A 25136-nucleotide genomic window follows, 5' to 3' on the forward strand; every position below is an offset into this window, starting at 1 on the left:
TCCTTGGGTTGCAAACTCCATGTTGCAAAATATCTAGGAGTTTGGGGGAGAGGCCAGAGAAGATGGAGTTTGGGGAGGGAGGGAGGGAACACATCAGAGATGTGGTATGATAGGTGCATCCTCTGAAACGGCCATTTTCTCCAGCAGTAATCCGGAGATCCATAGTAATTTCGGGAGAAGTCTATGCCCCCACCTGGAGATTGGCAATCCTAGATCATTAGCCTTGTGTTCATCTTTAACCACAAGAAAGTTCAAATTGCAGGAGGACAACTCACACCCTACCCAATGGCCCTGAGGAGTGTCCTCTCCCTCGTGGAGGGCAATGGTGGGTCTGCCCTGCCCTCAGCCTCCTCCTGCTCTTCATCCTTCCTGCTGGAAGAAGAGCCAGCCCCCTTCCCAAAAGCAAACTGAGCCAGAGAATGGGGTACCTGGGAGGGGGGACGAAGCTCGGCCTGCCGTCCAGCCCCAAGATACTGAGCACAGCTTCAATTCCTGCCTGGGATCCTGGGGACAGGAGGCGGGAGAAGGGGTCCAGTCTGCTGGCAGAGTAAATAAGACATTGAAGGAATAGGAAAAAGGATTTATTGAAGGCTTGATTACCATACTTGATAGTGCAGGGGAGAGACAGAGAGACCTGACTACATGTCTAGCTGAGAGAGAGAGACTGGAAGATGTGGCTTCCGAGAAGGAGCAGGAAATTTCCCCAAAGAGTAGCAATCTGGAGACAGACAAAGTGTGACGCTTAACAGGAGAGAAGGTCCTGGCCTCACTATTCCTCCCTAGCACTCTTCTTGCTCCTCCCTGCAGGATCTTCTTCTCAGCTTTGTACACTGGACATTTCAGCCTGTTCGGGTTGTCCCACCAATTTCACCGGTGGAGTCCAGCCAGGTGGGGTCAGGAGACTGGGGCGTGGCCAGGGTGTGGTGCGTTTCATGCCTGCATCCTCCACCACTGTGAAGGGCCCCTCTTACTTCTCTGTAGGTCTCAACTCTCCTCTTCTCTTTTTGCAGGATTCCAGCTTCACCCTCTTGGCAACACCACCAAACCGGCACGTATGAAACGGATAAGTTTGTTTATTCGCCATACACCACACCCGGTTTGAATCTCGCGCTTCGTCTTTTCTCCCAAACGACCCACCACCATGCTCTCTCCAGCCTCCTCTTATATCCCTCCAGTCTCCACCCCCCGACCTTTTAAAGCTTCCGCCCACTATCGCCCCATTCCCGGCCTTGAGCGTTTCCTTCACCCTCCCCTGGCCCAGTCTTCCCCCACGGCGTTCCCTCACCCCTGCTCCGAGGATGGTGCACTCGGGGTCTGGCCCTTCCGCACGGAGGCAGCCCGGGTGTTGCTGTGGCCCAGACCGCTCCCCCAACACTCCCTCTCGGTCTCAGGTCGCCCCATCTGTTCTTCTGCGTGTCTCCCTTCCCAGGTAAGTAACCCTCGTGTCGGCCCCCAACAGCCGGTCCCCTCGCCGCTGTTCGCTCTCTGTCTCCTCTCCGTTTCTTGTCTGTAGTCCGGGCGAGGCTTTTACTCTGCTGCCGACTATCTCCGTGCTCAGGTCTGTTCTGTTTTCTTCCGCAGCTCTGTGCCTCGTCTGTCGACTGGCCGCTGCACAGCAAAGACTTTCCAAGGCTTCCCGTGGACCCATTCTCTTCGAGGCAGGTATTCTTCTCCTCTACTGTGCCTTCGCCCGGACAATTTCCCTCTAACACAAGCTCAAAACATTCTGACAAATTGAGAATATTTTCTCTACTCTGTGTGGCTTGTATTCCCTTGGACCCTAATTTAGCCTAAGTAGTTGTGATTTTGCTGCTGGAAATCTAAGCATGCAAGGGTGATGCCCATTTCTTGTTTTAGCACAATCATTTGGGATACAATTGCATTCATCAATTTTTAATTGTTGACATTAATAGGATACTTGATACCTCTATTTTAATGGATGATCTCTCGGATGATTCATTACAATGTGAAGAATAGAACCAACAAGATCAGTTCAGAGAGCTATCTTGCTGATTTTCAGTGGGTCAACACTCACCTTTCATGCGTGGTTTCTGCTAATGCATTCTGCAGAAATACTTGGATCATTTCCCCAAGAGCCTTCCTGTTTGTACTGTCGAACCAGATAGCCTACTTGGGCATCTGCAGATCTATATATAGATCCTACACAATGGGACTGGGTGGAGGGAAAAGGACAGCCTTTAAATTGCCACAACCTGGAAAATGATCTAGTATTTCCCTTTGGACTCCAAGATGCATCATTCCATTGTTGTGATCCAAGGTCAGCCCCGGGGCATTCTGCAGCCTCCAGGAGAAACAAGGCTAAGGAGATGGGCATGAGGAGATTAGGGAGCAAAAGAAGTTTTGATGTCTCCAGCACTGCAGTTCGAAACAGAGTCACACCCCTCTGTGTCTGTTGAAGGCAATGGCCTTACTAGAACCTTACCTAGACACATTAAAGATAGATAGATAGATAGATAGAGAGAGAGAGAGAGAGAGGGGGGGGGGAGAGGGAGAGAGATCAAAGTTATATACTTACATGAGTTAGGGAATCTGATGAATTAAACTTTGACTCCTGATATCTTTTAACTTGAAATTCTTGTTCTCAAACCGGAAGGGGGAAGTTTTGTCTTTCAAAAGCTCATATCAAACTTTTGTGTAATCTCTAAAGTGTAAAGAGAGCCAGTTTAGTGTAGTGCTTAGGAGAACGGACTTCTAATCTGGCATGCCAGGTTCGATTCTGTGCTCTCTGTAAGCTGCTTCGAGAATTCTTCGGGTGGAGAAAAGTGGCATATAAGAACCAACTCTTCTTCTTCTTCTAATCTCTAAGATTCAAATCCTACTATGTTTCAGTATAGCCCTGATAAGGGTATTTCATCTTTAAACCCCTCCCCCCGCTCTGGAGGAGCGGGAGGAATAAAGGAGTAAGGGCAAGTGGGGAGGAGTTAGGGCGGGCCCTGTCTGGGATAAAAACCGCTTCGCGGCTCCTGATTGGGCCCTCCGAGTGTCACATGAGGGCCAAACAGCCAATGGGAAGCCGCACTCCCCATTGGCTGGTTGGCCCAGCCTCACCTGGGCCGGCCGGGGAGTCGCCGCTCAGAGGAAGAAGCCCAGGGAGCCTTCTGCCGGGCCCTGGGGCACCCTCGCCTGCCCCTGGGCCCGGCAGAAGGTCCCAAGGCCACCTACCTTACTCTGTTCCTCCCTTCCTCCCAGCATTCCCTTTGTTTCTCCCTTCCTCCCTTCCTCCCTCTCGCCCATCTGCCTCTTTCTGGCTACCTGTTTCTCTCCCTCTTCTTCTGTCTCTATCTTCCTCCCTTTCTTTCTGTCTTTCTGTCTGTCTCTCTCCTTTTCCTCCTTCCTTCGCCCCATCCCTCCACCCACCCACCATGCTAGGGCCCGCTGTCTTTTGGCCACAGCGGGCTTAATATCTAGTCTGGAATAAAATCAGAGTCCAGTAGCACCTTTAAGACTAACAAAGATTTATTCAAGGCGTGAGCTTTCGAGTGCAGGCACCCTTCCTCAGACTCCTGGAATAGGAAGCACCTGGAATAGTAAATCTGTGACGTTCTCCTTCTCAGATGAGAGTCATTCCCATCTAAAAGCAATTCTGAAGTTTAGCTGGGTGGTCCAACTTCTAAGATATGCAATGTCTAGGACCACCACTACTCTCAGCTATTTTCTGACACACACGCAATACACTCTCTATGCAGAATAAGACAATAGCTGAGAGTGGTGGTCCTTTACATCACTTAGTAGGTGGGCTCCAAAAAGAAGTATACTATACAAGTATTTGTTGGGGCTACACCTTGAGCACCCAGCTAAACTTCAGAATTGCTTTTAGATAGGAGTGCATTATTTAATATTATTGACCACTGAGGTTAATCGCCCCAAGCCAGCTTGCTGGGAGGGGCAGCATATAAATCCAATAATAAATAAAAATAAATGGTTGACTTTAATTTTATTGTATTATAATTATTATACTAGTTGTACTGGTAGCAGCAACTGGTAGTAGTATTTACCTGGCAGGCTGGCATTTCCAGGCCACACAGAGGACACGAACAACAACACTGTTTGGCATATCTGGCCACAGCTTATTGTTACGTATGTGAGTGTCGGCGAACACCAAGGGGCGGATCCGGCTTCTGAGTGGCCAGCTGACCAAACTAAGCCCCCTCCCTCACACCAGCACGCTGCCTCCTGGCGACTGAGCAACATCCCAGGGGAAGCTTCCCCAAACTGCCAGGCCTGCTGGGCCCTCAGGAGGGTGGGATTTGGTAGAAACCCTACAGGTGTCAGCCTCTATTGGGGCACCCACCATCACCCACCCAGCGAGGCAGCTCCTTCTCATCCGAGGGGCACTGTGACTCACCGTGCAGGGAGGGAGGGAGGGTGGAAAAAGAGCAGGGAGGCAGGAGGCGTGAAGGAGGGAGAGCACATGGGCATCCCTGTTAAATAGCCCCAGGATTGCCTTGCCTCCCCCGTTCACCACACACCCTCCACAGGGCAGGTGAGTGGGCACTGCGCATGGCAGCTGCATGTGCTGGAGCATGGTCCGGCCGAGTCTGCCTGCACCACCGCTTATGTGGCTTGATCCAGCTGCAGTGGTTAGTGATGGTTCACTATTGAGTCAACAGCCACATCTATTTTAATGGATGTGAATCCTTTAAAGGCATCTCAGCTTACCTAGGCAACAAGCAAGTTGCAATTAAAAAAAACTGAGCATCTGTGAACAGAAATTACAACTGACAAATTGCATAACTCTCATTGCTGTGACAGGAAGACGGTGCAGAGACAAAAGGACACCGCAAAGGCCGGTTCCTGAAACCATGGAGAGGCAGTATCCCCCCACCCTGGGGAAAAAAAGAATGTCAAAACAAATCCCAGAATTTCTTCTGACAAGCCCTAAAGAACAAAATCCTCGTTGATGTTTTGAAAGAATCTCAGAAAAGCAAAATGAGTTTGAGTCTATCTGCGACATTTTGCCAGTAAATCACAATAATCTCCAATAACGTTGGAGTTCCCACTAAATTCGTAGCAACCTTTCCCCTGCAAAACACAGCCAAGATGGGTTAGGCCTACGCAACCTCCATAAATGAGAATGGATCACTCTTCCGCATGCTACTGCCGAGCCCGTCAAGCAGAAAGCCCTCTGCTATAGACGTCTCAGCGTCTGCCTTTGTGCGGCTGGTGTACGGCATGGAGATAAAAAACAAATCATTTGCTGATTTCTGAGCACATTAGAGGAGTTGTGTGTTTTGCTTTCCTTCCTAGATAAGTCAGCTTAAGGTATGACTTAATACTACGTTGCTGGCAAGTGGAAACAGATACTAAATTTAATAAGCAATTATTTGGCCCAGCACTTTGCCTTTCTTCCAGCCTATGTTCTGTTGCAACCACACCATTTATACATACATACCCAAACAATAAAGGGAGCCCTTGACCTCGAGGAAGTTACTGAAATTATGCCATAGAGATGTGTATGCTTCTCTTATCATTAATGGTCTGGGGGTGGCTAAAAGGAAAGGAAGATAGGAAGAAAGCTGCTTGTATTACTCTGTGTTCTAATGAGAAAGGCTACACATTCTAAGTTTGTTTCTTCTATAGCCGAGATAGGAAAGGTCAAGGATATTTGTATCTGCAGAACTCTTGATATCATTGGAATATGACACTTGTGACCACTGGCAGACATGTAACTTCACACTTTCCTGTAGAAATCTTTGCTGCCATGCTAGGCTTCCCAACCTAGAAGGCAGTTGAAATGATACACTTTGAGGCAAACTTTAGAGTAAAGATGTGTGTTGAGGGGAGGGGGGGCATTTTAATATCAGACCTAGATTTCAGAGGAGAAATTTTATCGTGATTGCTCATCTAGCTGTAGGGCATTACAATTTGAGGATTCAAATGCATGTGGATCTGGAGTCTGGTACCATTATTTTCAATGGGAATGGGGCAACTGTTATAGTGATGACTAGGGGCAAAGCCCGTTATACCCAGGAATACAGTGAGAACTAGCACCCATGCCTGCCCTGTGGCTTTCCTGGGTGCTGACCCTCCTCCCGTCCCATTTCCTACTGGATCTTGAGACCCAGCGTGTTGGAGGCAATTCAACAGGTGGAGACTCTAATATCAGGAGCCCAGATTAATCCCCCACTCCTCCTCCATGTGCAGCCAGCTGGGCTGCCGACCTCTAGGTGGGGACTCAGGGATAACAACTGATCTCCAGGCACCAGTTCTTCTGGAGAAGACAGCTGGGAGGGAGGGGGGGAGAACTGAGGCCAAGCTGGGTCCCATAGGCTGGTGGGCAGCCTTTACGCCTTTTCTTCCCCACCCCCGGACTCTTAGGGCTCCACCTCCAAGCTTCAGGGAACATTCCTAACCCAGGGGTCACCAACCTCCAGGTGCAGCCTGGAGACCTCCTGGAGTTGGAGTTCATCTGCAGACTATAGAGATCATCTCCTGAGGGGGAAATGGCTGTTTTTGAGGGGGAATTTTGCTGTGACCGCTCATCTCCAGACAACAGAGATCAGGCCCCCTGGAGAAAAGGGCTGCTTGGGAGGGGGGACTCTGGCCTTGTGCCCCACAGAGGTCCAGGGTTGCCAGCCTCCAGGGGGGATCTGGGCATCCCCCAAAAGGACAGTCATTCATCAGACAGCAGAGGTCTCTTCCCCTGGAGAAAAGGGCTGTTTGGGAGGGTGGACTGCAGCCTTGTGCCCTACAAAGGTCCAAGGATGCCAAATTCCAGGGAAGACCTGGGGATCCTCCAGAAAGGCAACTCTTCATCAGACAGCACAGATCAGTTTCCCTAGTGAAAAGGGCTGCTTGGGAGGGGAGGTGCTTCCACCACCCAACCCCACCTCTATGCCAGGGCAACTCACTTGAGCAGCTCTACGTCCCCCCTCTTCCCTCAATGTTTACATCAGGGCAATTCACTGGGCCATACTCAGCTTCCCCCATCCCTTCCCCACCCCACCTCTGCACCAGGGTAACTCACTATTGCTGCATCAGGGCAACTCACTCTCCTCTTACCCTTCCATGCTTGAGCTACTCACTGGGGAAGACTGTACTCCCCCCCCCTTCCAGGGCTGAGCTACTCACTGGGGCCTCTTCTGCTGCTGCTGCTTTTCCTCTCCCTCCCTCTATGCCTGAGCTACTCACTGGGCCTGGGGGGTCTGAAGTATAGCTCACCTCCCCCATTCTCTATCGCCTTGGTAGGTGGGAGTAGATTGTGATTGGCTGCCGCCATGTTATGTTATGATTTTTAATGTCTTTTAATGGGGTTTTAATTGGGGTTTTTAAGACAACTGTCACCCACCACGAGCCTACCCAGGGAGTGGTGGGAAATAAATCTAATAACAATAGCAATAGCAATAACAATATTTCCTGAGGGTGGCAGGAAGTTGGGGGCAGATAGCTCACTCCTTATCAGCCCTTCCTGGCTGAGGGCTCCCTCCCAATAGGGGCTCAGCTACAGGGTAGGGCCAGTTAGGTAGTGAGTGACCCGTCATTTCTGAAAATATATGGTTTACTGATTAAGGACTTTGGGACAGGATACTAAAATTGGTGTGGAATTAGCGCTAACTACCCTCTAAAGAATCCCAAGCTTTAGAAAACTGGGCCAAGGGGATAAATATTACAAGCCCCTGAACAAGGTGCCACTAACTCCCCACTAACTTTCCCTACTGTAAGACTTGCAAAGGGGGAAAACATGCACCCCCCCCCCCGGATGATTGGCGGGAAGCACTTGGGCTCCTGCCTTGCAAGGATCTGATTGAAAGGGAGAAGTGCCAATGCAGGAAATCTGTAGAATCAAAGAAAAACACGAGCACAGGTTTTTGTCAGTGAGAAGCACTCGAAGACAGAATAAAGACAGAATAAACCACGGATTGTTTTGGTAACATTTAAGAAACTCACATTTATTTTACCATTCTGGAAAATCATAGTGAAGGCCTGAAGCCATAATTCACTTGTACTTTGTTATGCACACCTCTAATTTTGAGTTTAATATGTGACCTTTTGTGTTGGAAGCAGCCATGGAAACAGTCTTTGGCAGAAGCTACAACTTCTGTCTGGATGCTACCAGAATCTGTCTAACTACACTTTCTAAAGGAGAAATCATATAATCATCAATGAAAACCATTGTCCCCAAAACACAAATGGCGCAACTATTAACACGGCTGCAAAAGGTGCCACTGAAGTGGTGCAGTTAGAGTGCTGGAGACCCACATGTGAATTTCCACTGTGCTCTAGAAGGTTATCAGGTGACCTTGGGCCAATCAGACACTCTCAGCCCCACCTCACAGGATTGTTGTCAAGAGTCTAAAATGAAGAGAACAATGTAAATCACATTGGAAGTTAATCCTAAGAAGCTCTACCCAGAAGCAAGTTTTATATTATTTGGTGGGGCTTACTCTCCTAATGGTGTCTTTAGGATAGTCTGAGGAAGAGTGCTTGCACTCGAAAGCTCACGCCTTGAATAAATCTTTGTTGGTCTTAAAGGTGCTCCTGGACTTTGATTTTATTGTGCTACTTCAGGCCAACACGGCTGCCATTTGAATCTATCCTTTAGGATTACAGCGTTTGTGTTCTCAGTGGGAACAAGAGAGGACTATCTAATTATCTAAACAAATGTTTAAAGGAAAACAATAGCTGGTTATTATATCAAGCCAACTAACTGTATATGTGACACACAGAGATGATCCGTAGTAGCAAGTCCACAGCAGAAAGACTACGGGCCATTTCGCACAGAGCTCAAAGTTGCTATTTGGTTGCTGTTAGCGAAATCGCTACTTCAACTAGCGAAATGTAACTAGCTGTGCCCGTAACGCACAGCTGCGGTTTTTGCGGAATTTAGCACTTTCACTTCTCGTCACTTTCGTAACCCACAGGCTTCCGGTTCTCCGTCTTTTCGCTACAAAGGAGGTCCCTTTTTAGCGCTTCTGGCCTCCCGTGCCCGTCAATCAAACTGCGGGCACACCTTTGACCTCGACCCTAAAGCCGGACTTGTCGGGGTCCCCTTTTTTTAAAAAAAACCCAGGAAAACCCGTAGCAACGCGTTATCGTCAAATCATTGGCGCCCTTGGAACGTGTTTTCTATTGTTTTCTATGAACCAGAGGTTGATGCATTGATATGTTTGAAAGGTTAATCCCCGCCCACAGTACACGCCCACAGGTTACCTGCTTATATGCACCTGGGCAGACACGCGGTCGGCCTCTCTTTGTTTGCGTAGCCTACTGCCCGCAGCACAGGTTAACGTTGAAATGGAGAGGATTATTGTTCAATTGTTGGCTCAGATGATTGCGGTGGTCCAGCGTATCCGCACCACTGTGCAGCATAGGAGGGCTGCTTCAGAGGAATACCGAGAACGTATTGCCAGAGCGATGACCAGCAGCACAAGACGTTCTCAACGGGCAACCATGGCGGCAAAGAGGCACTGGCAAGCTCTGGCAGAGGTCCGGTTCCCCCCCCGGTTCTGGGCGGACGAAAGATCCTCTGACTGGTGGGAAAATTTTGTGTGGGCTCGCTGGGATGATGACCACTGGATTGCCAACTTTAGAATGTCTAGGGGGACATTTTTTGAACTCGTGGAGGCTCTACGTGGACGCATGGAGAGGCAAGTCACTGGCATGCGGCGCCCCGTGCCAGTGGAAAAAAGGGTGGCGGTCGCATTGTGGTACTTGGCAACCCCTCAGTACTTCCGGACAGTAGCCCAGCAATTCGGACTCGGAGTCACTACGGTTGGCGATATCCTTAAGGAGTTCTGCCTCGCCATGGAGGCGGAATTGTTCAGCAAAGTCGTGTGCCTCGGAGACCGGCTTGGAGCGGTGAGTGTCACTCGATCCCCTTTGCCCTTTAAATTTTTTTTCTTGTTTGACAGGTCAGCAACGAAGACGCGATACACCCCATGCTGACATGCCATGGCTTATATTCTTTTCTTTCCCTTATTCCAGAGTATGGACGGGTTTGCCAGGCTTGGATTCCCGCATTGTTTTGCGGCCGTCGATGGAAGCCACATCCCTATCCGTGCCCCCGGGGGAAGCATAAAGGAGTACGGTAACAGGAAGGACTTTTGTTCTGTTCTCCTGCAAGGAACTGTGGACTTCTCCGGCCGGTTTATCGATGCCGAGGTGGGGTGGAGTGGCAGGAGGCATGATGCCCTTGTTTTCAGGGAATCCAACCTCAGGAAAGCCATGGACGAAGGGGTCTTTGTTCCAGGAAACCCCACCGCCACCATTGAGGGCGTGCGTGTGCCGGCGTTGGTGCTCGGTGACGGAGCCTACCCATTACGACGCTGGCTCATGACTCCCTACAAGCGGCCAAGGACAGACGTGCAGAGCCACTACAACCTCAGTCACTCCCGGGCAAGGAATGTAGTGGAGCGTGCCTTTGGATGTCTGAAGTCCCGGTTCCGTTGCCTGATGTCCCGACTCCATGTGCATATAGACAATGTGACTCCGCTGATCATCGCGTGTGTCATTCTGCACAACATATGCGAGGACAAGGGACATAACATCCCCTTCCCTGTGGATGAACCTGATCCTGTGGTCCTTGAGGACACTCAAGACATCCCTGAAGCAAGGAGAAAAAGGATCTATGCTGAGGGGTGCAAGGTTCGGGACGCCATAGCCACCCACATCTACAGAAACAGGAGGCGTGTTTAATTGTTTTTCCCACTCTGTTGTTGAATAAAGTTTTGTGTTCTTTGTTTAACCTTGTCTTGTGCGGTTTGTGTACTTTGCCAGCAAAAAAACGGGGATTCTCTGGTCCAAAAGCACTTTGACAGCCCTAAATGCTAACTCCCCACTGAAATTGACACACACAATACGGAAGCGCTGAACGGGGAAAGTCCGGGGAGGCGGGTAGCCAGGAAGTATTGGCGACCCCTGTCAAACCGGAGGATCAATCCACTTATGTTCCAAGGAATAATTTTATTGGTGGGCAGCTTTGATACATTTAAAATAGGGGTGGTCGATCGGAGCAACGTACGTTCGTTCCCTAACCGTCATTCCGAAGATGCCGAAGCCACGGAAGGGCTCCTTCTGGCAGCGCGCCGAGGCTGAGGCACTTCTGGAGCTGGTGCTCCAATCGAAAAGTGTTGGCCGCCTTATGGCCAGCACCCACTGCCACACCAAGGGTGCTTACCTGGTGTTGGCATCGAAGCTGAGGGAGAGGGGCTATGTCCGGACCTGGGAGCAGGTCCGGACAAAATTTAAGCGAGTGAAGCTGGACTTCCTCAACAGTCTGGAACAGTGGGGGGGGGGGGGGTCCCGCAGCCAAGCGGGAGGACGGTCTTCCACGACCAGATGGTGAAAATATGGGAGAAGGCTGGGAAGCCCCCCCTGGAAATGAGGAGGCATATGGGTAAGTGCTGCCCTCGTTGTGTTTTGACCTTAAACATGCATGGCATGACTAGCTGCCTCTTTCCCCTACTGTCCCCAATGAAATTCGAGAAAGTACTTAGATGCTGTCAACCCCCTCTGACTTAGCCCGCCAGTACTGTGTAGAACCACTTTGGTTATGCGCTTTGACTCTAACTGTGGTGTGTCTACCAGCTGTGTTTCATCTCTGGTTTGTGTGCTTTTAATTAGGATTTCTCTTTTTCTTTGCCCAGCCACACAATCACCATCCAAGATGGCAAAAGCACCTGAGCTTGAGGAGGGGGAGGAAGAGGGACCTTCCACCTCGGGACAGGCTGCAGGTGAGAGTTTTATGTCTGTGCGGGAGACCCATGTGTGTGTTCCCCCATGGAGCAATATGGGAGCCTGCTGTGATGATTCTATTTGAAGTGCTATTAAATTCTTTGTTTGATTTCTATAGCAGAAACTATGGAGGCAAGGCTGCGTGCCATGGAGGCCAGGGTGACTGCCCTAGAGGCTGAAGTGGCAGACCTGAAAGGGGAGTTAGAGCAGCAAAGGCAGCAGAGGGAGGCGGAAGAACGTAGGTTATGTTCCCCACTGCCCAACTCTTCTCACACTGTGGCTAAGGCCACCAAAAAGTGTATGCATGTAAACTAAAAAAATTGGAAAATATGTCTGGCACTAATGTGTACTTTTTCTCCCTCCCCACACAGTTAAGAAGAAGGAGGATGAAGAACTCTTCCGCCGCAAAGTCCGGGGGTCCGTGGGACGGTTGAGCAGGAGAGTGAGGGAGCTGGAAGGGGCTGGGGAGGGGAGCAGTGGGACCTAAGTTTTGTTTTCTTTTTGTGTTTTGGGGTGGGGGGTGTTGGGGGGGTTCCCAGTTACTTTGCCCATTTTTCTATCCCTGTTAAATATTTGAATTTGTTAAAAAAAAGTTGGCTTTCTTGGAGGGTGGGGGTGGTGGTGGGGGGGTCCAAGTTACATTCCCTTGTTTTTTTCCCCTGTTGAACTGTTTCTGAAAATAAAATGTTGTTGTAAATTTCCTGAAAAAGACTCCAGTGTGACTCCTTACACTCGCACACCTTTCACCCCAAACTCCTAAAACACCTTTAACCTTTAAAACACCCTCCAACCTCCAACCCACACAACGGTGCCAGAATAGGCACAATCACTAGAGAGGGTACACAGAGACAGAGTCAAAAACATAAACTTTATTGAACAGACAACAGCAAACACAGATAAACAGACAAAATGGCCCAAACTAGGAGGGGGAGAACTTGTCCGCGGGTTTAACGACTCTCTTCCCGAGAACAGTCCTCCTTCTCGTTTGGGTCGCGGCATTCTGAGAGGGGGTGGGTGGGGTGGGTGCTGGAGGTGGTGGTGGGGGGTGGGGTGGGTGCTGGAGGTGGTGGGGGGGTGTGGGTTGGGGGGGGGGACGTGCACTGTAATCTGAGGAGGGGGGGCCGCCTCCATAACCGCGACCGCCCTCTCCATCAGCCTCCTTATCATTCGAACTTCCTCCACGCTTTCGCGTAGTGAGTTGTTCGAGTCTCTAAGGATGGCACGGAATTTTTTGCCCTCCTGGGCCACGAGGGAGAGCATCGCCTGGTCTGCAGCAGCGGCACGCCTGGACTCCTCCTGGCAGTGCTCCAGGATCCTTTCTCCCACACTAGTCAGGACGGAGACGCGCCGCAGCCTGCCGCGTTCCCTCGCCAGCCTCTCCTCAGCCGGGAGAGCGCCCCTGGGTGGTGAGCCAGCTGGCTCGTCGTCTTCAGAAAGGACCTCTGTTGGCAAAAAAAGAGAAACAGAACTGTTAGTAACATCGAGACAGTCAAAACCCACCCTGGTGCACATGGTGGCCTTTCTTGGTTACATATTGTTAAACCAAGACTCAGAACAATGCCAGGGGAGCACATGGTTATTGTTTGTTTGCCCATGGTGGCCTTTCTTGGTTACATGTTAAACCAAGACTCAGAACAATGCCAGGGGAGCACAAAAATGAAAAGGAAGCACACAGTTATTGCACACAGACATTGCCCTGCAGCCATGGCTCGAAAGGAACAGTTCATGCACGCTCACCATCTTGTATCTGTATCCTCCTGCGCAGGGCAGGAGGTCCAGCCACCCCACGCTCCTCCTCCTCCTGTGTCCCGGGTATAAAATCTGAAAAAAGGGAAAAAAGAACATGATTTAGGACCAAAGTGTGGCAAAGCAAGCTTCAAACCCTAAAGCAGCAACGTTGAGGGACTATCTTCTGTCTCTTGGCAGTGCTGCTGCCCTGCACAAACAGAAAAGCACAAAGCAGTTAAACCCCCCCCCCCCCTTATTGCAACTGATACTTACCAACATTTGTGGACGCCCCAGAATCACTGTCCTCTGCGACTGCTGCAGGGGACTCGAGGACCACCGTCCCAGGCATCTGTGTCTCTGTGGACAAGAGCAGAAAATAGTGAAAAAGGAGCAAGCATACAACCTGAACCACACAGCGAGCTCCCAAAGAAGTGGCTAGAGCACTGCAGAAGGCCTATGGCTGAGGCATGCAGCAAAACTGTTTGGGTTGTTGTTTAAACACAACCGTTTTAAAAAGCCACCCAAAGCAATCCACAAACATCCAAGCATAGCATGCGTTGCAACGAACACAAGGCATACAATAGTGAAAAAGGAGCAAGCACACAACCGGAACCACACATCAAGGTCCCAAAGTAGTGGCTAGAGCGCTGCAGAAGGCCTATGGCTGAGGCATGCTGCAAAACTGTTTGGGTTGTTGGTTAAACACAACCGTTTTAAAAAGCCACCCAAAGCAATCCACAAACATCCTATCATATTATGCGTAGCAACGAACACACGAGAAAACGATCCCCAAACGTCAGAACACACATTTGCTCAATATAAAAACAATAAAATATAAAATAAAAAGAAAATTACTTACCGGAGGCAAGGGGCGTTTGCTCAGGAACCTCCTCCGGCTCCCCAGGAGCGATGGCCATCAGGTCCACCGTGACCAATTCCGCTGGTCGTTGCTGGACGGGGGGTGGAGGCCGAAAGCTGGACGAGGTGCCCTCGCCGGGATCCTCCTCAGCGGGTGGTTCCTCGACCGGGGCAGCCGGCTTCCGAACCACCTTAAGGCTCCTCCCGACGCGCTTCGGCCTGCCGGCTCCTTCCCCGTCTCCGTACAGCGGGCGCTGCTCCTCGAAGTAGGGGCAGGTCACCTTTTCATTGCCGGAACCCTTGTTATGGTTCACGGCTCTCATGTACTCCGCCCGCATCGTTTTGGTCTTCGACCGGCATTCAAGGCCGGTCCTGTTGTGGCCCAGGGCACGCATCTTTATGGCCACTTGCTCGAAGACCTCCCTATTCCTGTGAGAGGACTGGAAGGCGTCCTGGATTTTCTCCTCCGAGAAAATCGCGATCAGGTCCCTGATCTCCGCGTCCCTCCAAGTTGGGCCACGGCCGGTTGCAGGGACGGACGAGGCTTGAGAAGAGGATTCCATGGTGCTTTCGCTAGTAGCTGAGCAAAATGGTGGTGCGAGGTGCAGGGTGCAACGGATCATATACCTTCCCGCACACAAAGACAAAGGGACTAGCCGGCTCCTGATTGGTAGAGGGCAGTAGGGGACACGCGCATTGGCCACATTAGGTCACATGTCACGTTCAAAACTCCTCGCGTGGGAACAGGATCTGCTCCTAATGGCCAGATTGGCGCCTTTTGTTTGACTTCTCGCATGCGCTGATTCGTCCACACGCGGGAAGAGCAGTTTGAACATGCAGCGGGAGCCATTTTAGTGAGATGTCCGCCATTACAAAAACGCATGCCGGTGTAAAACCGAGAGCAATTGCAGTGGTACGCGACAGTTCCCCAATAATATTCACCAACCAAAGCATAAATCAATGACATGTAACTGGCGAACGTTCGTTGGCACGCTCAGCGGACAGTTTTTTAAAATGAACGGCGGACGGCGACTCCGCTTGCCGGAGGTCTAGCCGCCGATGGAAGGGGTTGTCCGCACCCAAGCACAACCACGCACCCGGAACCACACAAAGACCCACTACACATAAACCGCCCCTCATGAAATCACCTCGAATCATATCTATTGAACCCCAGTAATCTAAACAGGAGACTGCGAGCGGCGAACGTTCGTTGGCACGCTCAGAGGAAAGTTTTTAAAAATGATCCCCGTACGTTAACTCCGCTAGTACTGGCCTAAGGTAGACGGGGTTATAAGCTTTGGGCAAATGTTTGGAACGTGACGGTGTGTGCCACTGTGCTTTTGGAAAACTATTGTGGTGTCCGGGCAGAATTTCAGAAAGTGATCGTGCTTGAAAGCCAGTCGCTGTCTCGTTGCCTCGTAGATCCCCGCTCGCTCGGAGAAAAAAGATGGCGGACAGTTCGCCGGAAGTTAGGAGGAAAGGCTCGGGAGGAGGGACTTTGAAGAAACCGCAACAATGGTAACGCACAAGTCTGTGGCGCTACTGTTGCAGATTGGTTGCAGGAGTGTATCGCTATCCGGAGGGTGAATCCACTTTTCTGGATTCCCCTAGAAGCGCTACAACGAAGCGCTTTTTGCGGGTCGGTTGCAGGACTGTTGCAGATTGTGTACGACGTCGTGGGTTATGGCAAATTTGTAGCGTTTCCAATTTGCAACCATCCTGCTACTTTGAAGCCGTGCGAAATGGCCCTCAGATATATTCGCCCAATAGCCCCAAGCCCCCCCTAGAAATTGTTAATAAGATTGTGAAATTGATTGCTAGATAGAAACAGCTCTCAGGTTTGGAAGGATGAAAGCTTTCCGTTAAAGCATTGTTATTGGAAATAGACAAAATGTTAATTTAATAATGGTTCAGCCAGGCTGTTTGGTGTCATGGTTCTCCAAGAGAGGTGTACTGTATCTTTGTTAAGAGGAAAAGCCATCCATAAATTACATTTCCTCTTTTAAAGCAACATGTATTTTTAGATGGTTATTTTATCTATTTATTTAACATTCATAGCGAGAAAACGATAGATGTATGCAGTAAACTTTTTCAAGGAATGACTCACTGCCAGGGTATTAAATGTTCAGTTTGAAATGATGCTTGACCCCTGGGCAGATTAAAAATAACTGAGGGGGATTTGCCAAAATCTTCATCAGAACCAAGAGAACTGCATTCCAATGAAATAACTATACAATTATTTGCTTTGCAATCTCCGGCAGGCTACCGTAATTCATGTATGGTGTTGCCAGCTTGGGGGCAGGGAAACAGAATGTCAGATATCACATAGCGGTATAGAGAAAACTTGGGGCAAAACAGAATAATATGCGGAAGAAGATCAGGAACCATACAACCATGAAAACATAGTCTCTCCACTAAATGGATACGGTTAAACCTCCCTAAGAGAACATTGTATATAATATTTATATACAATTTTGCACAAAAAAGAGAACATTGCAAGTTTCTGACTTGCAGATGTATGAAGGTCCCCAAGGGAAAGGAGGTGGGAAATACACACACATTCTTCCACTGAAATTCTTACGAACAGCATATTTAATCATTGATTTGCTTAAAGGAAAATGGAAGATGGCGTGTCTACTGCTCTACATCTACCTTTTCAGCCTTGGGCCTGGTCTGCCAAGGGAAATCAGGGCCCTGCAGGGCCTCAAGGCCTGTAAGCCAGAACTATCCCACCAGGCCGATGGCTGAGGCCAGACCAAACATCAGACCAAACACCAGATTCAACATCAGGAAGAGCTGGCCTCCCTGCTAAAAGCATTTTTCCATCTGCTGCCAGCATGGCTCCTAGCACCCTATTTGTTTCAGGAACACCTGGCCACAGTGATCCATGCGGCAGTTATCTACAGACTAGGGCCTAGTCTGCACACAATAGATAATGCACTTTCAATGCACTTTAGAAGTAGATTTTCCTGTTCTGCACAGGAAAATCCAGCTGCCAAAGCGCATTGAAAGTGCATTATCCTATGTGTGCAGACTAGGGCTAGATTCTGTCATTTGCTCTGCACGGGCCTTCCCTTGTCCTTGACCTGGAATCTCCAGCTGGAGCAAAATGCAGCTCCTAGGGTCCTCAAGGGAGCACCACGGAGGGCTCACATCCTGGCAGTGTTGAGGCAGCTGCATTGGTTACCAGTTGAATACCAGATCGAGTTCAAGGTTCTGGTTTTGACCATCTGTGGCCGTTGAGCTCTGAGCTCTGTGAGGGCAAATAGGGTGGAAGTCCTTGGCCCTCGTGAGGTTTGCCTAGCCTCGGCCTTTTTGGCTTTGGCCCCTGCCTGGTGGGATGAGCTCCCAGAAAGCCCTGGTCAAACCTTTACATTTTTACAGGGACTGCAAGACAGAGCTCTTCTGCCAGGAGTTTGGTTGAGACCATGTTACGAAAGATTTGACTCCTACTTTTTGGCGCCTTGGTGCTGATGCCTGCCTTGTTATACCTGCCTGGGTTCATTTGGCAGCTGATACTTGCTTCGGAGAGCCAGCTTGCTGTAGTGCTTAGGAGTGTGGACTTCTAAACTGGCAAACCAGATTTGATTCTACACTCCCCAAAAGCAAACAGCTGGGCGACCGTGGGCTTGCCACAGCACTGATAAAAATGTCTGACCAAGCAGTAATCTCAGGGCTCTCTCAGCCTCACCCACCTCACAGGGTGTCTGTTGTGGGGAGAGGAAAGGGAAGGCGACTGGAAGCCGCTTTGAGCCTCCTTTGGGTAGGGAAAAGCGGCATATAAGAACCAACTCTCCTTCTTCCTCAGTAATATCAGGGCTCTCTCAGCCTCCCCTCCCTCACAGGGTGGGGAGATGAAAGGGAAGGCGATTGGAAGCCACTTTGAGACTCCTTCAGGTAGAGAAAAGCAGCATATAAGAACCAACTCTTCTTCTTCTTCTTCTTCTTCTTCTTCTTCTTCTTCTAGTATGGGGGTTTATGGGATTTTTAATGGGGAATCTTAATGGTTTTAATGTACTGATTTGTATTGAAATATTGTGAACCGCCGCAAGCCGGTTTCCGAGAGCAATGGTCATATAAATCGAATATAACAACAACAACAACAATAATATTTGGGACTTGGGTGGGATGGTTTGGAAGGGTGGTAGGAGTTTGTAAAGGTTATTGTTTTCTTGGTTTTCTTGTATTTTATATTTGTTGTAAGCTGTCACAGACTGGCTGGACAGGGAGTGGTGGGATAAAAGTTTAACTAACAATAATACATTATTATTATTACCATTATTATTATTACTGACCTGAAACAAGGACCTTGGATCATAGCAAGGGTGGCTTTAAACAATTTCCAGCCCTCTTTCAAGACAGGCTTTCATCACTTACACTGGACTGATCTTTATGGAACGTCAAAAGAGGCATTTGGTAGTTTGTGTCTAAATTAAGTGATCATTAACTGAACAGCTTAATAAATTTGCTTTGAGTCCCTTCTCCTGGCAGCTCTCATAAGTGACAGCCACCTGTCTCCCAAGCAATGGAGATATGCATTACCTAACCAAAGCCTAAACGCATGTGGGTCATTTAATTATTATAACCAATCTATGCAGAAATATATGAATGACGATTGGTAATATCTGAAAATCTTAGATTTTTCTACCACTTGAATATCTGTCAGGAGAGAACATTTCATACTGTAACTCTCTTTCTTGGGTAGGGTTTCCAATTCTGGTTGGAAAATTCCTAGATATTTGGGGTTGGTGCCCTGGGAGGTCAGAGTTTGGAGAGAGGAAGGATAAGTAATAATTCTGGGAGGAAGGAGGCTGGCATCCTTTATCTTGGGGGAGAGCAAAGCAAAGGGTGGAAAGAATGAATTCAGCTGCAGTATTCTGCACCAGCTTCAGTCCAGGGGCACCTTGAAGAACAAAGTTTTATTCAAGGTATAAGCTTTTGTGAATGTGCACACTTCTTCAGAAACTGCACACAAAAGATTATACCCAGAATTGGACTGCATTGGTCTTAAAGGGGCCTCTGAAACTTTATTCTGCAGCTTCAGACCAAATCTGCATGAGCTTATCAGCTTTCTTTCACCCTGTATTAAAATTCCAGAGTGTCAGAGTGTGGCGAGGGAGTGAAAAGGGTGTGAGAACTTAACCAACAGGGATATTTAGCAGTCCAAGTTTTGCCAGTCTTGCTGGCAAAGGGGCTAGGCTGGTATTTCTAAACCAGTATCAACACCCATCCCATTCCTGCCTTGCTAGCCAGAGGAGGGTTTTGACTTGACCCTGCTTTAGGAAGATGCCGTTGTATAGTAACTGTTTGAAATCTGACCGGAATCATGCCCATTCTTTAATAGAAATATTCTAGCTGCAGCAATCCATGACTCTGGCACCTGTTATGTTTAGCATCTGTCATGAACCCCGGTTCCTGTCCCGTGTTTTGTAGGTACTCTCCCGGTGACTCCTGGGTGGTTGGCCCCCTTGCTCCCTCAGTGGCCATAAACTCCTAACCCCCCTTTTGGCTTCCGGCCTCCCTTTGCATTCCAAAGCGTCTCTCCGGCAGCTCACCCTTATCTCTTCCGGACCTTGCCAGGCTCTGCGGAGTCTCAACACTTGCAACTTTTAGATCAAAGTGTGTTCCAGGTTGCTCCCTTGAGAACTGTTGTATTTTCTCGCCTAGAGAACCCCTCTTCCCTCTTCCCCCTACCCATCCTCAGGCATAAAACCCCTAAGGAGGAGATTGATCCTTTATCTCTGCCAAGGAGTTTGCTCATTGAACTATTCCTAGCAATGCCTATTTGTTCTAGTCTATTGAATAAATATTTCACCACTATCTATCTATCTATCTATCTATCTATCTATCTATCTATCTATCTATCTATCTATCTATCTATCTATCTATCTATCTATCTATCTATCTATCTATCTATCTATCTATCTATCTATCTATCTATCTATCTATCTATCTATCTATCTATCTATCTATCTATCTATCTATCTATCTGCTGCCCTCCCCAGAGGCTCAGAGCGGTTTACATGGAACATATGAATAATACATGAAACATGGAACATATGCACAATAGCATGAATAACCCTACAATAATATTAATGTAACAATATAAACAGTGTAAACAATGCAACAGTGCCTTCTGGTGGGGTCCTGAGAGGGAGGGGAGCAGGGGCCCTTCAGTCGCTGTTGGTTATGCCTGGTCTCAACCAAATGCCCGGCAGAATTGTGGTCTCAAGGAAGTGATTATTTCAGTGACTTTACAGAGGTGTTTCCTGCCTGGTTCATGACAGTATTTTGCTGTCTACTTGCTATTTCCCAAGAGGTACCATGAGAATGACCCAACATTCATGTGCCGGATGCTTTCATCTGGAACAGGATCATCCTGATTGGTGTTTCTATGCACAGCATTTCTCCTGTTAATCAACCACCCCACCATCTCAGTGGGTTTGGGAGGACTTTCTGGTTCTACAGATGCCCTGATCCTGAGTTTGACCGGGTTTTACCAGTATCTGAGGCTGTGCAGGGCAGGTGGTGGCAATGGTATGGTTGTGGCTGCTGGCAGGCAGCACTCTGGAGATATTGCTCCCCCCCCCCCCCGATAGGCAGATGTCCTGCTGTCCACCATTCTATGGGGTCTCAGGCCAGTAATGATCTTGATCATGTTTGATGGTGGAAAAGATGGGCTGTACATTTGGGACTATGCACTGTTTTGCCCAGGTCACCAGTTCAGGGTTGGGGAATTTTGGGCAGAGCTTGGAGAATGTTGGGTGGAGCTTGCAGAGGTTGGGGTTTAGGGAATGCAAGGACCTCAATGAAGTCATTTTCTCCAGGGGAACTGATCTCTGCAACCTGGAACATCAGCTGTGATTCCAGAAGATCTGTAGGCCCCACCTGAAAGACGACCAACTATAGTTTTCCCACAGCTGTTTCTTCCCCAGCTCAAACCACCGCAACCACCACTGCTGTGCCCATTATTAAAAGTAAAACATATTTTCTTTTGCTTTTTTGCTTTGCATTCCTTACCACAGCATCTATTTATTAATGGCCCTCAAGCTGTCCAGATCCATATAAATCCATGCCTCAGAATTCTCCCACTGCCTCACTGGAACTGTAATTTCTTATTCCCTTCCCAACATACCTGCAAAAAGCTTGTCTTTCAAAATCTTAAGACTATTCAAAAGGTGCGTTTGGGGACCTCCTTCCACCAGTGGTACATTGAGAACTTCCACACTAGAAACATACAAGGATGTACTGGAGGCAATCAGCATTCCTAGTCTTTGTAGGGCAACCGTACAGTTTAGTAGCAGGAAAAGCCAACACTCGATTAATCCTTAAAATGCTGATCACAAGCTTTTAAAGTGATAGAGCACTCTTCCTTGGGGGGTGGAGTTCAGACAAAAAGAGCAGAATTACTTTGGCTGGCATTTCCCTGGAAAACTCTGCTGACGACCAGAAAATCTTAACCTCGCAGAAGCGAAAGCACAGGGTGTGACTTTGGTCCCTGATTTGGGACGTGATTCCACATCTTGTGCTGGTGGGGAGAATATCAATTGCCAGGAATGGACTTCAGGATAAATACAAACGTACCATTCCGGGAGCAATAAACACAGTTCTTCCTCCCCCAGTAATGAATGTGGGGTAGAGCCAATGTTAAGTACTTCTGAGACCATTGATTTCAGTAGGAATGTGGATCGCAGGCCTACACCTCACGCTCTGAACTTTTCAGAAGTGCTTAATTTTCAGCTATTGCCTGAATCGTGCAGCGATCAGCATTTCCCAATTACGTATGACATGTAAATCATCTGTTAATGGCCTGTGCCATGCAAGTCTGAAAACCCTGATATAGGTTATACTGTCGCTTTTCTTGTGGTTGTAGATATGAGTCTGTCATGGTGTAAAGGATGCTTTAGGATGCTTTGGGCTGATCCTGCGTAGAGCAGGGGGTTGGACTAGATGGCCTGTATGGCCCCTTCCTACTCTATGATTCTATGATTCTATAAAGAGAATAAACAGCATTTGCCTGGCTCGATTCTTCACCTAGATCAGGCTTTCACAACCCTTTTCCCATTGAGAAACCCCTGAAACCTTCTTCAGGCTTTGAGAAACCCCTGAAGGGCACAATCATGCAAAATATGGTTGGGAAGCAGAGCTCCTCCCCTTCCTACCCCCTCCAGGCTCATCAATGGCCATTTTGGGAGGGGGGGTGTTCAAGAAACCCCAAGGTTTCATGAAACCCTAGTTGAAAATAGAGTTGTGCATGGCAGCGCCCAAATCGGTCGTTCCAGGCCAACGCGGGGGGGGGGAGGGAGGCATGGGCGCTGGTGTGTAACATGGCACACATATGTAGGCCGCGCAGAACCCTAGTTGAATAATGTTGCTCCAGATGAATGTGAATGATGGTATGATGTACAATGACATTATTAAGTGCTACCCAATTGTAACCGACGGAAGGCAGCCCTTTATGGAGTTCCCAAGGCAAGAGATACGCAGCAGTGGTTGCCACTTCCTTCCTCTGCACAGCAACCGCCAGTCTTCTCCAGAGATCTCCCACCCGAGCACCAGCCAGGTAGAGCGTGATCAGCAGCCAAGCTCTGAACTGACAACAGTAGACAACAGATGTCTTGTACAAACCTTCACAGGACTACAGGGGTGCACAGAAGGTATCTTCTCCATGGGAAACTGATGTTTTACTGAGAAGATGCCTTCCAAGCACCCCTGTTGCCCTGTAAAGTGTCAGCAGTGCGATAAATGATTCTGGACACCTGGCAAACTGACATCGCTTTTGAGGCACAACACAGGTTCAGTAAGTCATGGCCGGTGCAAGGCCACCGTCTCCTATGCCCTCTTGAAATATGGATTACAGCAAACACAAATCATTTTTGCACAGCCACACTCTCAGCTTCATCCAATGCACAGGAGATATCAGAAACGGCTTTCAAGGACTGCTGAACCAAAACCAATGCATTTGGGAAGAAAAGCTCTCCTCTCTATCATCGACTGAGTCTGGGTTTATTGGGGTTATCCGCTCATTTCTCTTAAGATGCTGAGAGTAGACTTTGGTCAGAAGGCAAAATGCTCACAGGACCACTCTCAGGCTAGCATTTCACATCAAGTTTCCATGGATTCTGAGAGCTACCTGACGTCACTTCAAGGTTTTTCTCTGGAAATGTGGTAGCTACTTAGCTAACATTGCTGATGTCATACTCCCCCTCATGTCCCTGCCCCTAACCCACCTGCTTGAAACCTGATTTCCCTGCACTCTTATACCTCTTTTGCTAGAAGTAAAACCACACACCTTTCACCTTTCATGTAAGAAAGCTGACTTCTCCACCTTGCCTTTCTCTACACAACAGCTAGGGACATGTTCTGTATGCATTTAGCAAAGTTTGCACTGACTGTCAAGGTTGTTTCTCTGTCTGTAACAAGCTGTCAGATGTAGAAGCCAACATTTTTAATGAGCATGTAGCAAGAATGTCATTTTAGATGCCAGAAAGTGGAAGGCTGAGAGTTTTTGGAAGGACAGCAGAGGGGCAGTTGGGCAAGATGAAATAGCAAACAGGTAGCATGTTTTAAAGCACTGAATGAACATGAAAGCTTAGGGCTGATCCTGCATTGAGCAGGGGGTTGGACTAGATGGCCTGTATGGCCTGTATGGCCCCTTCCATGATTCTATGAAGCTGCCTTCTACCCTTGGTCCATCTCAGAATCAGTACTGTCTACTCAGGCTGGCAGTGTCTCTCTAGGCTCTCAGGCTGAGATCTTTGACATCATCTACTACCTGACCCTCTCCACTGGAGAGGAGATTTTCTGCAGCCCAAGGAGCTGCTCTGTCATTGAGCTACAACCATTTGCTGGGCTGTTCCTTTACAAGCCCTTGCGTTTGCCAGGATTGGGGCCTTTGAAAGCAGTAGTGCAGAGGTAGTTACCTAAAGAAGAAGAAGAAGAGTTGGTTCTTTTATGCTACTTTTCCCTACCCAAAGGAGTCTCAAAACAGCTTACATTCGCCTTCCCTTTCTCTCCCCACAATAGACACCCTGTGAGGTGGGTGAGGCTGAGAGAGCCCTGATATTCCTGAAGAAGAAGAGTTGGTTCTTAGATGCCGCTTTTCTCTACCCAAAGGAGGCTCAAAGTGGCATACATTTTCCTTCTCTTTTCTCTCCGCACAACAGAGACCCTGTGAGGGAAGTGAGGCTGAGAGAGCCCTGATATTACAGGGAAGTAGAAGAGTTGGTTCTTAGATGCCGCTTTTCTCTACCCAAAGGAGGCTCAAAGCGGTTTACAGTCGCTTTCCCTTTCCTCTAAATATGAGTATTTCATGTAACAATACCCGTAGAAAGACTAAGTACACATTACATAATTCAGAACCACCAATTACAGAACATTCCTTTTAATGCGATGCCATTGTTTACAAAAAGTCTGCTATAAAACGGATACATTTTGAACAAGTGTCTCCAATTCCAGTACACAATTACCAAGTGATACAAAAACCAACAAATTACCATATAGTAAAAAAGAGAACATGGTAACCAAACAAAATGTCAGAAGTAATGATACAACTTTAGCACTGTAGCTTGAAAAAATAAAATGGGTCTCCAGTAACTCCCCCCTTCAGTTTAGCATTTCTCAGTTATCTCCAAAAAAAGTACCTTCCCAAAATCATCCTGTTAAAAAAGGTAACAGACTAAAAACAATGTTTTGATAACAAATTCTGTCTTCAAAACCATGTAACGCACAGCTGGCTACTCCATTCTAATATTCATAAATTAAGGTAGGGTGAAGCCTTTGTGTGGACATACCTCCCACAATGTGCTAATGACCTCAACCTTAAGTCAAAAACCAAAAAGCTTGCAAGCCCCTTG

At 48.4% G+C, this 25136-nt stretch overlaps 1 protein-coding gene across 1 annotated transcript; it reads left to right on the forward strand.

Annotated features, from left to right (window-relative positions):
• The first annotated feature begins 285 nt into the window (after nucleotides 1–285).
• Nucleotides 286–12181, forward strand: LOC143840841 (uncharacterized). The gene is made up of 7 exons (XM_077344312.1): nucleotides 286–325; nucleotides 1011–1052; nucleotides 1235–1429; nucleotides 1582–1662; nucleotides 11607–11693; nucleotides 11813–11932; nucleotides 12066–12181. Exons 1-7 carry the CDS (start codon nucleotides 286–288, stop codon nucleotides 12179–12181), a joined length of 681 nt encoding a protein of 226 aa, XP_077200427.1.
• The last annotated feature ends 12955 nt before the right edge of the window (nucleotides 12182–25136 follow it).

This window comes from Paroedura picta, chromosome 6 (assembly GCF_049243985.1).
Source record: "Paroedura picta isolate Pp20150507F chromosome 6, Ppicta_v3.0, whole genome shotgun sequence".
Classification (NCBI taxonomy): Eukaryota; Metazoa; Chordata; class Lepidosauria; order Squamata; family Gekkonidae; genus Paroedura; species Paroedura picta.